The following is a 14,605-nucleotide window of genomic DNA, read 5'->3' as shown; positions in this document are numbered from 1 at the left end:
ATATGTGGTCAGCCGAATTTGCTCAAAAAGCTGAACGTGGATGGACAGATGAGTTTCATCATGAACAAAAGCAGCATCAATTTCCTGGTGATTGGGCTTCTGAATTTAATAAGCATAGTTCAGAGGAAATGCAAGAACTATTTGGTAAAGGGACTGAGTCAGAGGATTGGGTAGAGCAGTACAACAGAAACATTAGTCATTTGAAGGAAAGTCAGGATCATGAATGGGATGCTATGCAAAAGGATTGGGACAGATTTAAGCCAGAGCAAGGGTTGGGATATAGAGCAACTCAACCCATGTACGATCAATACAATTTTATAGTTAACAACCCTTACTTGTTAACTCCTGTTCTCATTGATGGTAAGTCGCACGAGACCTTGGCCGATTCTATCCTTGCCCTGGAAGCAAGAGCTCAACTTCAAACATCAGACTCAAATGCTTGGAAGATGTTGGGCCTCAGGCAACAGGAGAACGAAAGGGACAGTGCAGCTATCGCTGCCTTACGCCAGGCTGTCAGGTTAAACCCATCCTTAGTGGATGCCTGGCTGGCCTTGGCTGTCAGTTATACCAACGAGAATTGTAGAGCAGATGCCTATGACGCACTAGAGCAGTGGGTCATGAACCATGAGCAATACAAGCATTTAGCAAGGAGTCATGGAAAAGGCAAGTCATCAGCTGAAGGGCGACATGCATATATTACCAACATGTTTCTGGAAGCGGCCAGAAGCTCTCCCGGTGCTGAGATGGACCCAGATGTTCAAGTTGGTCTTGGTGTCCTCTTTAACGTTTCTGAAGAATATAGCAAAGCAATCGACTGTTTCAAAGCTGCCTTAAGAAGTAGACCTCAAGATTACTTGCTTTGGAACAAACTCGGTGCTACGTTGGCAAACTCAAGAGACCCAGCTGGTGCCATTGATGCCTATTTTAACGCATTAGAGATCAATCCAAATTATGTGCGAGCCAGATATAACTTGGCTATTAGTTGCGTTAACCTTGGCCAGCATAAAGAAGCAGCAGAACACTTATTAACAGCCTTAGCGTTGCAGCAAACTAACGAAGGTGGATCTGGTGGCCAAGGTTCTGTCATGATTGATGAGCATGGTAATCCAATTAATGTGCCTGGAGGAATGAGTGACAACGTTTGGGGAAGTCTTCGTATGCTTATGTTGACGTAAGTCTTCTTCTTTAATATAACTTAAACAAATGGTGTATTCTGACCCATAAAATACAGTATGAATAGGGAAGATTTAGCTAGGCATTGTGATCAACACAACCTTGATGCATTTCGTACAGAATTTGAATTTTGAGTATAATAATAGTAAATATTCCCCAAAAGCAAGCCATGCAATTAAAAAGCACCCTGGATTTATTTGGAAGCCTCCAATGATGTATTGTACATTTCCTATCCATGATCCATTCATTTAACAATAAAAAAATCCATGTATACACACACAACATAAAAATAGATGGAGATGTCAATACAGGAAACGATACCATAAAATAAGTTTATCGCTTCAAAAAACAAAAAAAACCAATTTGCTCCAATGCTCTATCTTGGTGGATAGGGCGATGGTCTTTTATATTCTACTTTGTGCGTTGGTCTTAGTATTGGTACTCCTTTTCTTCTTCACAAAGAACTTTCTGAACGTTAGGGGGTCAAAGTGAGAAGATCAATATCTGACGAAATGGAATGTTTGAAAGGATAGGTTGGATGGCAAAAATTTGTTTCAACTTTGGGGAAAAGAAAATACGATAAAAACTTTCTAGTCTTTCAAAGACGTTGCTGGAAAATAAGACCGTGACAAACATTTTTCACAATCTTTCTTGTTGCGCATCCTAAATCGTTCATGATTGTTAATTGGATAAATTGTCTAATGATACTCTAGCTAGTGAAAACGAGTTAAAGTATTTGCAGAGGCTATTTCCCAACTTTTGAGCACAATGAGAAAGCTTATGTTTAGTCAGATTGAATTGAAAAGTTAATCAAGAAGTATAAATGTGTTTACATCAATCATTTTCAAGTACTGTAGACCAGTAGAGTTGAAAGTGAAATATTCACGGGATGCTTACAGCGATATGAATTTTGTATTATGGTAACATTATAGAAAGTAATAATCTTTTTAATGTGAGTCAATAAAAATTCTCTTTGGTTTTTTATTTTCATTTCAAAAAACGTATATCACATGTATAAGGATATTTATAACACAGCATGAAATCATAAGTTGATGATCAACGCAATGGCAGATCAAATGGTGCTTTTTATAATGTATCACAAAGTACAAAAACAGACAGTATATTGCCCATCAGACTCAATAGGACTCATGATTTTTTTTACCCCGACAAAATTTTATGAGGCAATTTCCTTTTCGATTTTTTTTTTTCAAGTATTGATGAGTCCTATCTCTTCAGAAAATGAGAATACACTCTTTCCGGAAAATAAATTCACCCAACGGCGAAAACAAATTCAGGTTGTACGAAATATGTATTCGCCCTGAAGGAAAATCAATTCACCTGATGATGGGAACAAGATTCGTGTTGTACGAAATATAAATTCGTCTTGGCTGACAAATCATATGTCCTGCTGCTTGTTGGGAAAAGTCTTGGCGTCGTTGGATATAAAAGACCACGCCTTGTGTTTATCTTTGTTTTATTTCTTTTTCACAATTACATCACAAATCACAGATAATGAACATTCAATTCTTGTTTGAAAATGGGAAAGGATCTGTCGTCGACGAGTATGGCAGACCTGAACCAACGGATTATATTGTTGATGAGGAACAGTTTCGTCTGGAAACATTGAGCTCTCATACATAATATTTAGCTCAACTGCCTCTGGAGAGCGAGAAAAGGATAGATGCAATGCAGGTAGAAAAGGAGGCAAAGCCTAATGGTGATGTCGTTATGAGGGAAACTTCAGTGAAGCGAAATTATACACGCTATTCTGATCAGGACAAAGTGAGGTTCTTTAAGCTGTTGTTTGAGAGGTGTTTGAGTGCAGCCGCTGCTGCAAAACAACTCGGGATTCACGTTCGTACAGCACAAAAATGGGCTGCGCAATACGAGAAAGATCCTGACAGTATCTTTGAGAAAGGGAGAAAGACTGGCCGTCCACGTATTCTCCATGACGAACACAAAAACGCTATTCTCGAGTGCATTGATGAGAATCCTTCCATCGTCCTAGACGAAGTAATGAAGAAGTTAAAGCAAATGTTTACCGAATTAAAAGTATCTAAAACTACTTTGTTCGATTTTGTAAAACAACATTGCAATTTATCTCTCAAGAAAGCGCGGCTTCAACCCATAGACCGGAATAGCGAAGAAAAGATTCAGGAGCGCTTGGATTGGGTTCATAAATGGGAAAAAACAGACTTGGATTTTACAAGAAACTGTGTCTTTCTTGACGAATCTGCTTTCCATATTAATTTGAAACGTAGTATGGCTTGGTCAAAGAAAGATGCACCGGCTGTGGTCACAGCTCCCAAAACACGAGAAACAACAACAACCATTTTAGGCGCGATTTCCGCTGAAGGTCTAATCAAATGCAGCCTTAGACTTCCTCAGCCTCCATCTAATAAAAAGAGAAAGCGAGGAGATGGCGTTGGGCAAATGAGCAAAGGAACGGTTACGGGACACTATATCAGCTTTCTAAAAGCTACAATGGATGAAATGGACCAGTTTCCGCACATGAAAGGTCACTTCCTCGTGATGGATAATGCTCCTATTCATACATCAGGCAATATAGCCAAATACGTAGAATCTCGCGGTTACCGCTGCGCTTATTTGCCTCCATATTCTCCTGAGCTCAATCCAATAGAGCAATTCTGGTCAGTGGTCAAAAGCAAAGTGAAGCGCAATAAATTTATCGAGAAGGAAACTTTGATGACCCGGATCAGTGAAGTTTCCAATAGCTTGAAACTAAGTGATTTTAAAGGAATTGTTAAACATTCTCATAAATGCTTGGACAAATGTCGTAATGGGCAAGCGCTCTGAAGAAGTATTCATTCCACAATAACAAAAAAAAAAAAAAAAAAAAAAAAAAAAAACCTAAAAATACAGGATTTGTCCACGCAAACTTGATTCACAGTATATTGTTTCCATTGCACGAATGCACATTTTACCAGGAGAACATGACAAGGAGACATCTAGAAACACAGTATGGCATTACGGTTACACACTCAAAAGTAACTTGGCCTTATTTTTTTTTTTTTCGCTTGCAATGTTTGGCATTTTTTATAATTATCCTATGTAACGAATATAATTTCAACGTTCGGTCCTGAGTCATTTGTTGTGGTAGTGTGGTTGGGGCCTGGTAAGGGTATTGATTGCATGGGTGAAGGAACTGGTGGCGGAATAGAAGAGGTGAGGGATGGTATTGTGTTTTGCCAACTCAACGTCGTTTTGAAGACGATGCGATTGAACCAAGAGACAGTTTTCTTTTTGTGGGCAAAGTTCTGCGTTTCGTTTGTAAATACACAAAAGGGAGTGTGGGAGTTTGGGGAACCACATTATCAGTCTTCTTAACGGCTTTGTGGAGGCAAATTATGGTAAAAAGTTCGTCCAAGTATGATGAGATCGACACAATATCGCGTTTGGCGGTAGGAATTTCAATCGAGGCAATCTCCATCTTGATGAAGAACCCTCCGCGAAGCGTCATGTAGTAAAATGTAACGCTGGTACCTGTAAAAAAATGATATAGCGATTAGCGGCTCTTGCCTTGTTGTAGTTTCTTTCTTCACAAGCTCCTTACCGATGACTTGAAATGTAACGATCCCGCTTAAGCTATGTTTTTCAATTGCGCCTTTTCCAAATATCGCCAAACGATAAAAATCCAAAACCTTGTGAGTATCAGGCGCATTATCAATTTTGATCTCGCCAAAGGAGCTTGAATGCGAGAAGTTGTAGCGATGATATACGTCTGCGATGCAATCAGGTCTTTTGTCATTTTCGCTATTTTTTTCCATCATTGTATTGGAGCAATGGGCAACCGTCTCGGCATCGTTTGCCAGTAAGCATTGCACCAAAGGGTAAACGTACGTCGCTGATAAATGCATTTCTGAGATTTGTCGAAGGTCGACATCCTTCATAGCTGGGAGCAGGGACTCAACAGCGAGTACAACGTTCCTTTCTGGATCCTCTTCTTGTTGATCAGCAAGATTGAGTAAGGCCAATCGTGCTTTCAGCTTATTGACTTTGTCGCTTCGAAAATCCTGATTTAGATGATTAGTTACTGAAGCTGAAAGTCTTTTATCCTATTAAATGCAGCCAGTGATTCATCCATGGCTGTCCCCTAGAGATGGATCAATTTACCTTCAGTATCTTTTTGATGGTGGCCGTCAATTCAGGATCCACCACTTTTTCGATCTCCAATTCTTTGACCAACTGTTTGTGAATGTCATGTAATAGTGCAGCTGAGAAAAATTGCTCTGGGACGCTTGAGTACATGTTTCTCTCCTGCACAACAAATATACACGACATCGCTCTAAAAGAATAATTAAATGTTATAACAGAAATAATATGTTCAGAATAAATCATTACAATAGTTGGTTAAAGTAACGATCAATATCCAAGCAATCACTGCCATTCCGAAGACAATGGTCGCGAAATTGTTGAAAACGTTTGGAAACATTCACTCCAGATATGATCCAATCTTCTGGGCAGGCACTCGTTTGATTTCGTTCAGTAAAGACAATATGGAGTAAATCAACGTGGTTTTTCAAGGCAGTTTTATCGTTAAATGATTCATTGCAACCAGGACAAGCGAGCTTCACTGGGGCTTTTGGGTAAAGTTCTTGGTTTTTTTGGTTCAATGGTTTATCACCAGGTTCATTTTGCATAGCTTTGGGGCGTGGAGTAAGAAACTTTTTGTGTTCGGAAAGTACATGTTTCACGGTATTCCTGTTTTCTTGAAAGGATTCCGGATCGTCGCAATAGGGGCACACTCGTTTCAGCAATGTCACCATGGTGATGAACAAAAAAGAAAATGTTCTCCTTTTTTTAGGTCATCTGGAAAAAAAAAACGGAATTTGAAATATATGCAATCGATAGTTGCTGGTATGCTGTACAGGTATCATGGTTGTGTCAATCATACGTATGCGTGTTTGTGAGTCGCACACCTACAGTATATCAAAAAGATCTTGTTTTATTCTGGAGTATCTCAATAGAGCGTGTTGGCAATGCCATTTTTAATCCAGAATGCTGTACTTACTAAACTAATGTGACGACACTAAATCATTCGCTAATGTTTTGATACAAGGTCCAGAACGAAGATCAATGAATTTAAGAATCAAATCAAAGAGTCAGAAAGCAATAGGTCAATGAACGAAGAGTCAGAACGAAGATCAAGGATTTAAGAATCAATCAACGAGTCAGAAACCAATAGTCATGGAACGAAGAGTCAGAACGAAGGGTCAGACTAAGGGTCAGAACGAAGGGTCAGAACGAAGGGTCGGAACGAAGGGTCAGAACGAAGGGTCAGATCGAAGGGTCATTTGAACGAAGGGTCAGAACGAAGGGTCAGAACGAAGGGTCAGAACGAAGGGTCGGAACGAAGGGTCAGAATGAAGGGTCAGAACGAAGAGTCAGAACGAAGGGTCAGAACGAAGGGTCATTTGAACGAAGAGTCAGAACGAAGGGTAATTGAACGAAGAGTCAGAACGAAGGGTCAGAACGAAGGGTCGGAACGAAGGGTCAGAACTAAGGGTCAGAACTAAGGGTCAGAACGAAGGGTCAGAACGAAGGGTCAGAACGAAAGGTCATTTGAACGAAGGGTCAGAACGAAGAGTCAGAACGAAGAGGTATTTGAACGAAGAGTCAGAACGAAGGGTAATTGAACGAAGGGTCAGAACGAAGGGTCAGAACGAAGGGTCAGAACGAAGGGTCGGAACGAAGGGTCAGAATGAAGGGTCAGAACGAAGAGTCAGAACGAAGGGTCAGAACGAAGGGTCGGAACGAAGGGTCAGAACTAAGGGTCAGAACTAAGGGTCAGAACGAAGGGTCAGAACGAAGGGTCAGAACGAAGGGTCATTTGAACGAAGGGTCAGAACGAAGAGTCAGAACGAAGGGTCGGGCCATTGAAGATGGCTCAGATGCCAACTTTTTCAAAGCTTTTGTTTGTTTCGACGTTTGCCCGGAAATTTATGAGAATGCCAAACAAAGCTCTCAACTTAGGCTATTAGAAGCCTAACTGATTCTTTTCATCAAGATTCAAGTTTGCGTGGACAAATCCTGTATTTTGAGGATTTTTTTTTTTTTTTTTTTTTTTTTTTTTGGTATTGGGGAATGAATACTTCTTCAGAGCGCTTGCCCATTACGACATTTGTCCAAGCATTTATGAGAATGTTTAACAATTCCTTTAAAATCACTTAGTTTCAAGCTATTGGAAACTTCACTGATCCGGGTCATCAAAGTTTCCTTCTCGATAAATTTATTGCGCTTCACTTTGCTTTTGACCACTGACCAGAATTGCTCTATTGGATTGAGCTCAGGAGAATATGGAGGCAAATAAGCGCAGCGGTAACCGCGAGATTCTACGTATTTGGCTATATTGCCTGATGTATGAATAGGAGCATTATCCATCACGAGGAAGTGACCTTTCATGTGCGGAAACTGGTCCATTTCATCCATTGTAGCTTTTAGAAAGCTGATATAGTGTCCCGTAACCGTTCCTTTGCTCATTTGCCCAACGCCATCTCCTCGCTTTCTCTTTTTATTAGATGGAGGCTGAGGAAGTCTAAGGCTGCATTTGATTAGACCTTCAGCGGAAATCGCGCCTAAAATGGTTGTTGTTGTTTCTCGTGTTTTGGGAGCTGTGACCACAGCCGGTGCATCTTTCTTTGACCAAGCCATACTACGTTTCAAATTAATATGGAAAGCAGATTCGTCAAGAAAGACACAGTTTCTTGTAAAATCCAAGTCTGTTTTTTCCCATTTATGAACCCAATCCAAGCGCTCCTGAATCTTTTCTTCGCTATTCCGGTCTATGGGTTGAAGCCGCGCTTTCTTGAGAGATAAATTGCAATGTTGTTTTACAAAATCGAACAAAGTAGTTTTAGATACTTTTAATTCGGTAAACATTTGCTTTAACTTCTTCATTACTTCGTCTAGGACGATGGAAGGATTCTCATCAATGCACTCGAGAATAGCGTTTTTGTGTTCGTCATGGAGAATACGTGGACTGCACAGGCCATCCCACACTAATTTATATTTCGTACAGCACGAATCTTGATCCCATCATCAGGTGAATTGATTTTCCTTCAGGGCGAATACATATTTCGTACAACCTGAATTTGTTTTCGCCGTTGGGTGAATTTATTTTCCGGAAAGAGTGTATTCTCATTTTCTGAAGAGATAGGACTCATCAATACTTGAAAAAAAAAAATCGAAAAGGAAATTGCCTCATAAAATTTTGTCGGGGTAAAAAAAATCATGAGTCCTATTGAGTCTGATGGGCAATATACTGTCTGTTTTTGTACTTTGTGATACATTATAAAAAGCACCATTTGATCTGCCATTGCGTTGATCATCAACTTATGATTTCATGCTGTGTTATAAATATCCTTATACATGTGATATACGTTTTTTGAAATGAAAATAAAAAACCAAAGAGAATTTTTATTGACTCACATTAAAAAGATTATTACTTTCTATAATGTTACCATAATACAAAATTCATATCGCTGTAAGCATCCCGTGAATATTTCACTTTCAACTCTACTGGTCTACAGTACTTGAAAATGATTGATGTAAACACATTTATACTTCTTGATTAACTTTTCAATTCAATCTGACTAAACATAAGCTTTCTCATTGTGCTCAAAAGTTGGGAAATAGCCTCTGCAAATACTTTAACTCGTTTTCACTAGCTAGAGTATCATTAGACAATTTATCCAATTAACAATCATGAACGATTTAGGATGCGCAACAAGAAAGATTGTGAAAAATGTTTGTCACGGTCTTATTTTCCAGCAACGTCTTTGAAAGACTAGAAAGTTTTTATCGTATTTTCTTTTCCCCAAAGTTGAAACAAATTTTTGCCATCCAACCTATCCTTTCAAACATTCCATTTCGTCAGATATTGATCTTCTCACTTTGACCCCCTAACGTTCAGAAAGTTCTTTGTGAAGAAGAAAAGGAGTACCAATACTAAGACCAACGCACAAAGTAGAATATAAAAGACCATCGCCCTATCCACCAAGATAGAGCATTGGAGCAAATTGGTTTTTTTTGTTTTTTGAAGCGATAAACTTATTTTATGGTATCGTTTCCTGTATTGACATCTCCATCTATTTTTATGTTGTGTGTGTATACATGGATTTTTTTATTGTTAAATGAATGGATCATGGATAGGAAATGTACAATACATCATTGGAGGCTTCCAAATAAATCCAGGGTGCTTTTTAATTGCATGGCTTGCTTTTGGGGAATATTTACTATTATTATACTCAAAATTCAAATTCTGTACGAAATGCATCAAGGTTGTGTTGATCACAATGCCTAGCTAAATCTTCCCTATTCATACTGTATTTTATGGGTCAGAATACACCATTTGTTTAAGTTATATTAAAGAAGAAGACTTACGTCAACATAAGCATACGAAGACTTCCCCAAACGTTGTCACTCATTCCTCCAGGCACATTAATTGGATTACCATGCTCATCAATCATGACAGAACCTTGGCCACCAGATCCACCTTCGTTAGTTTGCTGCAACGCTAAGGCTGTTAATAAGTGTTCTGCTGCTTCTTTATGCTGGCCAAGGTTAACGCAACTAATAGCCAAGTTATATCTGGCTCGCACATAATTTGGATTGATCTCTAATGCGTTAAAATAGGCATCAATGGCACCAGCTGGGTCTCTTGAGTTTGCCAACGTAGCACCGAGTTTGTTCCAAAGCAAGTAATCTTGAGGTCTACTTCTTAAGGCAGCTTTGAAACAGTCGATTGCTTTGCTATATTCTTCAGAAACGTTAAAGAGGACACCAAGACCAACTTGAACATCTGGGTCCATCTCAGCACCGGGAGAGCTTCTGGCCGCTTCCAGAAACATGTTGGTAATATATGCATGTCGCCCTTCAGCTGATGACTTGCCTTTTCCATGACTCCTTGCTAAATGCTTGTATTGCTCATGGTTCATGACCCACTGCTCTAGTGCGTCATAGGCATCTGCTCTACAATTCTCGTTGGTATAACTGACAGCCAAGGCCAGCCAGGCATCCACTAAGGATGGGTTTAACCTGACAGCCTGGCGTAAGGCAGCGATAGCTGCACTGTCCCTTTCGTTCTCCTGTTGCCTGAGGCCCAACATCTTCCAAGCATTTGAGTCTGATGTTTGAAGTTGAGCTCTTGCTTCCAGGGCAAGGATAGAATCGGCCAAGGTCTCGTGCGACTTACCATCAATGAGAACAGGAGTTAACAAGTAAGGGTTGTTAACTATAAAATTGTATTGATCGTACATGGGTTGAGTTGCTCTATATCCCAACCCTTGCTCTGGCTTAAATCTGTCCCAATCCTTTTGCATAGCATCCCATTCATGATCCTGACTTTCCTTCAAATGACTAATGTTTCTGTTGTACTGCTCTACCCAATCCTCTGACTCAGTCCCTTTACCAAATAGTTCTTGCATTTCCTCTGAACTATGCTTATTAAATTCAGAAGCCCAATCACCAGGAAATTGATGCTGCTTTTGTTCATGATGAAACTCATCTGTCCATCCACGTTCAGCTTTTTGAGCAAATTCGGCTGACCACATATTCCCACTTTGAGAGCTGCCTGCATGTTGCGTAAACTCGCTAGCCCAATCTCCAGATTTGTTTGTCTGAAATTCAGAAGCCCAGGATGATGCCCCCTTTGTTTCGACCATTTTGTTGCCTTCAACATGTACTTCACTATCTCTCAATCGTCTCATCAGGTTCATAAACTGGGAATTTTTGAATTTCGAGTTGGATTCAAGATCAACAGAGTCCAGCAACATGCCGGCTGTCTTTGCCAAGGCCTCATTATCATTTTCTGCTGTCGCCAGTGGTCCTTGCTCTTCCTTTGCAAATTCTGTTGCCCAGGATGACTCTTGTGCTACAAACTCGTTTTCCCAAGTCATCTGGGATCCACTCTGTTTTGCCTCATCAAATGCCTTTTCGAATGCAACCCTTTCAGTCTGAGTCAGCATTCCTCTCGAATGGTTTGCTTGAAAATCACTGAATTCCTTTGACCAATTTCCACTTTCTTTATAGATTTATTACAATCTTGCTGCAAGCGTTTTTCATTACCTTACCTTGAAACTGCTGAGAATGGGCCTGATTTTTTTGATAAATTTGTTCAAACTCTTCAAACTGTGGAACTGCAGACGACTGCTGATGCTGCATGAAATCGGCAGCCCATTCAGCCGGTTTAGGTTGAATTAATTCTAATTCTCTATTTAATCCACTGAACTCAAAAGTATTTGCGACGGGTCTTGCATGATTCAATTCGTCTCTAAAAAACTCTTCTGTAAACTGCAATAGATGCTTCTCTTTTAGTAAAAAGTTTTAATCCTTTTCTTTTTATTTACTTGTCTATTATCCGGAATTGGTCCATTGCTGGTACTTTGAGTACGGAATCCAGCCTAAGGAAGTTTTGTTGTTAAATTACTAGACTTTTTTTTTTTTTTTTTTTTTTTTTTTTTTACTTTTGAGCTTTCTCCTCGTTGTTCCAAATTGAAACGATCCTACAAAAGTCTTGTTGTTAAAATATATTCGATATCTTATTTATATGTATATATTTGTATATTACTTGCTGAAGGGATCTATCTTGTTGAAATTGTTTTAATAATCCACTCATGGGATTAACAGGGCCACAGTCAGCACTTCCACCTGCCAAGAATGACATTCTAATATATAAAAAAGAGAGAGAGAGAGAGAAGGATAAAAAAAAAAGGGAAGAAACAACCAAAAAAGGACGTGAGAGAAAAGGGATAGTTTTATTAGTCAGACCAATTCGGTTCAAAAGCTCCGCTGCTTCACTGGCTTGCATGTGAAATTATAGATTAAATCTTAGCTCTCAAGGCGCCATCCATTCGAATAACAGAACCATTTAGCATTGGCATTTGAATTACCTGTAGCACTAGGTCTGATAACTCTTTTGGTTTGCCTAGTCGATGTGGAAACAAAGCGGGAATAGGATTTGTCAATCCATTGTATGCCATAGGAGCATCTATAAAAATAAGGATGAACACATTGTCACTAAAGCTGGTCTATTTACCAAATGGTCCAGGGGCTATGCTCATTACACGAACACCAAATGGCGATAGTTCATTTGCAAGAGGGAGTGTTAATCCAGCAAGTGCAGCTGAACGAATGAATATGTTTACATAGGATATGTATTGATTGAACTACTTACCTTTTGAAGTACCATAACCCACAATTACGCCATCTAAGCCGACAATAGAAGACAGTATAATTATTATTCCTTTTTCACCTATTATTATATGAATTTAACTTTTGTTATTCGGCGTATATTTCTCTACCATCCTCATTAAAAGGTTTATTATTTATGAGAATCTCGGAGGTTTTCTGTGCAACACAAAAAGTACCCAAAAGATTTATTTTCATAATATGCTCAAATTGACGATAACTTGTTAGTCTGTTTTCAGGCCCAAAGCCATGAATAAATGAAGGCGCGGTGAGCACGCCACTGCACAATATAGCCCCAGCCAAGACTTTGTTTGAAAAATGAGACCTTGTTTTACTCAAAGCCTCTTCTACTTGAAACTAAACCAAAGTACACATCAGCAAATAAAAGAAAAGAAGACAAAATAGTTTGTACCTCAAAACAAACATCAACTGGCCCAGGAAAATAGCAAGCATGGTCACCGTACTTGTTTACCAATGCAGTCGAATTCTCTTTGTTTATATCAAAAATCTACAGTATTTTTTCATCAAATGTATACACACGCTTTATCTTTGATTTAATGTACCGCAACAAGTCCCCTTTTACCAATGATCGAATGGACAACCTGTGCACCCAAACCACTTGCTCTATATATTTTCTAATGTAAATCTTTAAATTTATGGAATAAGCTATTCTTACCCTCCTGTAATAATAAAAACGAGATCTTCGATATGCATTTTTTAAATAAGGATTTTAAATATTTACTTTTATTTATATTTTATGTAGTCTTTTGTTCTATAAATTAGGAAAACATTGTATTACTGAAAATTTCTTACATTTCTTGACTTATAAAGATACAAGTATTTCTAAGCAGTAAATACAAAGAACATTTGAAGATAATACCAAAAAAATCTCTATTTTTTTTTTTTGTTTACTCGTATTTAAATTAATTCTGTACAAAAAAAAAGCAAATAGATAACCATTTTTTTTAAAGTGCCACTCGTCTTGCAGCTGTTCTGGTATAAGCAGCCAGTTGCCATTCTACATCCGCATCTGTTAAATCAACGGTACCTAATCTAATTTCATATGCTATTACAAAAGAAAAGATTGAGTTTCCTTTTCTTTTCTATATAAAAATTCCTTATCCAACTTACGTCGCATTTCAAATCGAGGCCCAACTTCTGCTAACTCTACTTGATTCCCTGTCTTTACATAAACATGGTGCCTATGTATACATTTAGTTTCATTCGATAATTTAAGAGCATTTATAAGTAAACCTGAATGAGATATAGTCATTATCATTCGCGAATGTCATCACTCGCTTTGAATCGTCTTTTGGTACAGGAAATAAATATTTTAAGATGTTTGTAATCTAATATACATATGATTATTTGTTTTGAAGGAACTAAATGTCATCTACTTACTCTTCCACCTAATTTAGAATTGAAATTATTAAATATTAAATGCGGGAATGCTTCAGATACAGTTCCTTGATCTTTGATATCATGTCGAAGTACAACATTGTGTAAAGAGAAATAAGCTGTGGGACCATATGGAAAATGACAGACAACCATACCATCTGCCGCATAATATTTAACAAAGACAAAATAAACCAAAAGATCTTTCTGTTTTTACCTGGTTGACCACGATGTTCGTGCAAAATGATGAGATCAGTTACTTCGTTTGCTCTACAAGCCTCTACAATTTCTTTCATAACATGACCACCACGGTTGATACGCTGAGAATTTGGGAATACAAGACGCATTTCTTTTGAAAATTGTTGTAGACGACTACTGGGATCTCTTGAGGTTGTAATTAAAATCTTTGGATCATAAACGCCAGCACGGGCATATTCATCGTCTTCATGAGTTGTAGGAGCTAATAAAATAGAATGTTGGTATTTTAAAACAAGGATCTCAAGATGTATTACCTTCTTGTGCTTGATCGTAACCAAAATCTTCTTTTGATCCTTTATCCATCTTTCTTAATTCAGTTGGTACATCCTTCCCCTCTACATATAAGCATATTATTTCTTCCGTTTACAAGTACAGACGGGTAGTTATTTACGTTCAATGGCTTCCTTGATCTTTTGTTTGCGATCAAATGTCGCTTGTTCTTTTGTTTCTAAAGATTTCTTATACAAGTATTCTCTACGAAGACGAGTATTTCTACGGATCTAGTCATTAAAAGCCACCATCAATGTAAAAATACACATTTCAAAGAATAGTTTACCATTTTTTTTTATAA

At 38.4% G+C, this 14,605-nt stretch overlaps 7 protein-coding genes across 7 annotated transcripts; 2 read left to right on the top strand and 5 right to left on the bottom strand.

Annotated features, from left to right (window-relative positions):
* Positions 1-2: 2 nt before the first annotated feature.
* RO3G_02614 (uncharacterized protein) lies at positions 3-1,307 on the top strand (the record flags this gene model as incomplete). The annotated part of the gene is made up of 2 exons (XM_067657205.1): positions 3-1,171; positions 1,241-1,307. The coding sequence occupies 2 exons, from the start codon at positions 3-5 to the stop codon at positions 1,305-1,307; spliced, it is 1,236 nt and encodes a 411-aa protein (XP_067513306.1).
* A 2,040-nt stretch (positions 1,308-3,347) lies between these two features.
* RO3G_02613 (uncharacterized protein) lies at positions 3,348-3,506 on the bottom strand (the record flags this gene model as incomplete). The annotated part of the gene is made up of 1 exon (XM_067657204.1): positions 3,348-3,506. One exon carries the CDS (start codon positions 3,504-3,506, stop codon positions 3,348-3,350), a length of 159 nt encoding a protein of 52 aa, XP_067513305.1.
* An 881-nt stretch (positions 3,507-4,387) lies between these two features.
* On the bottom strand, positions 4,388-5,960 carry RO3G_02612 (uncharacterized protein; the record flags this gene model as incomplete). The annotated part of the gene is made up of 4 exons (XM_067657203.1): positions 4,388-4,677; positions 4,748-5,207; positions 5,308-5,479; positions 5,536-5,960. The coding sequence occupies 4 exons, from the start codon at positions 5,958-5,960 to the stop codon at positions 4,388-4,390; spliced, it is 1,347 nt and encodes a 448-aa protein (XP_067513304.1).
* Positions 5,961-7,774: 1,814 nt separating this feature from the next.
* Positions 7,775-7,933, top strand: RO3G_02611 (uncharacterized protein; the record flags this gene model as incomplete). The annotated part of the gene is made up of 1 exon (XM_067657202.1): positions 7,775-7,933. The coding sequence occupies one exon, from the start codon at positions 7,775-7,777 to the stop codon at positions 7,931-7,933; it is 159 nt and encodes a 52-aa protein (XP_067513303.1).
* A 1,507-nt stretch (positions 7,934-9,440) lies between these two features.
* On the bottom strand, positions 9,441-11,857 carry RO3G_02610 (uncharacterized protein; the record flags this gene model as incomplete). The annotated part of the gene is made up of 6 exons (XM_067657201.1): positions 9,441-9,507; positions 9,577-11,215; positions 11,265-11,484; positions 11,541-11,594; positions 11,658-11,696; positions 11,762-11,857. 6 exons carry the CDS (start codon positions 11,855-11,857, stop codon positions 9,441-9,443), a joined length of 2,115 nt encoding a protein of 704 aa, XP_067513302.1.
* A 364-nt stretch (positions 11,858-12,221) lies between these two features.
* RO3G_02609 (uncharacterized protein) lies at positions 12,222-12,579 on the bottom strand (the record flags this gene model as incomplete). The annotated part of the gene is made up of 3 exons (XM_067657200.1): positions 12,222-12,316; positions 12,368-12,445; positions 12,495-12,579. 3 exons carry the CDS (start codon positions 12,577-12,579, stop codon positions 12,222-12,224), a joined length of 258 nt encoding a protein of 85 aa, XP_067513301.1.
* A 767-nt stretch (positions 12,580-13,346) lies between these two features.
* RO3G_02608 (uncharacterized protein) lies at positions 13,347-14,593 on the bottom strand (the record flags this gene model as incomplete). Its single annotated transcript, XM_067657199.1, has 8 exons — positions 13,347-13,447; positions 13,513-13,583; positions 13,636-13,730; positions 13,783-13,937; positions 13,994-14,236; positions 14,289-14,369; positions 14,426-14,534; positions 14,591-14,593. The coding sequence occupies 8 exons, from the start codon at positions 14,591-14,593 to the stop codon at positions 13,347-13,349; spliced, it is 858 nt and encodes a 285-aa protein (XP_067513300.1).
* Between the last annotated feature and the right edge of the window lie 12 nt (positions 14,594-14,605).

The sequence above is a fragment of the Rhizopus delemar genome, genomic scaffold, assembly GCF_000149305.1.
Source record: "Rhizopus delemar RA 99-880 supercont3.2 genomic scaffold, whole genome shotgun sequence".
Taxonomy (NCBI): Eukaryota; Fungi; Mucoromycota; class Mucoromycetes; order Mucorales; family Rhizopodaceae; genus Rhizopus; species Rhizopus delemar.
This window is presented reverse-complemented; position numbering and strand designations above follow the sequence as displayed.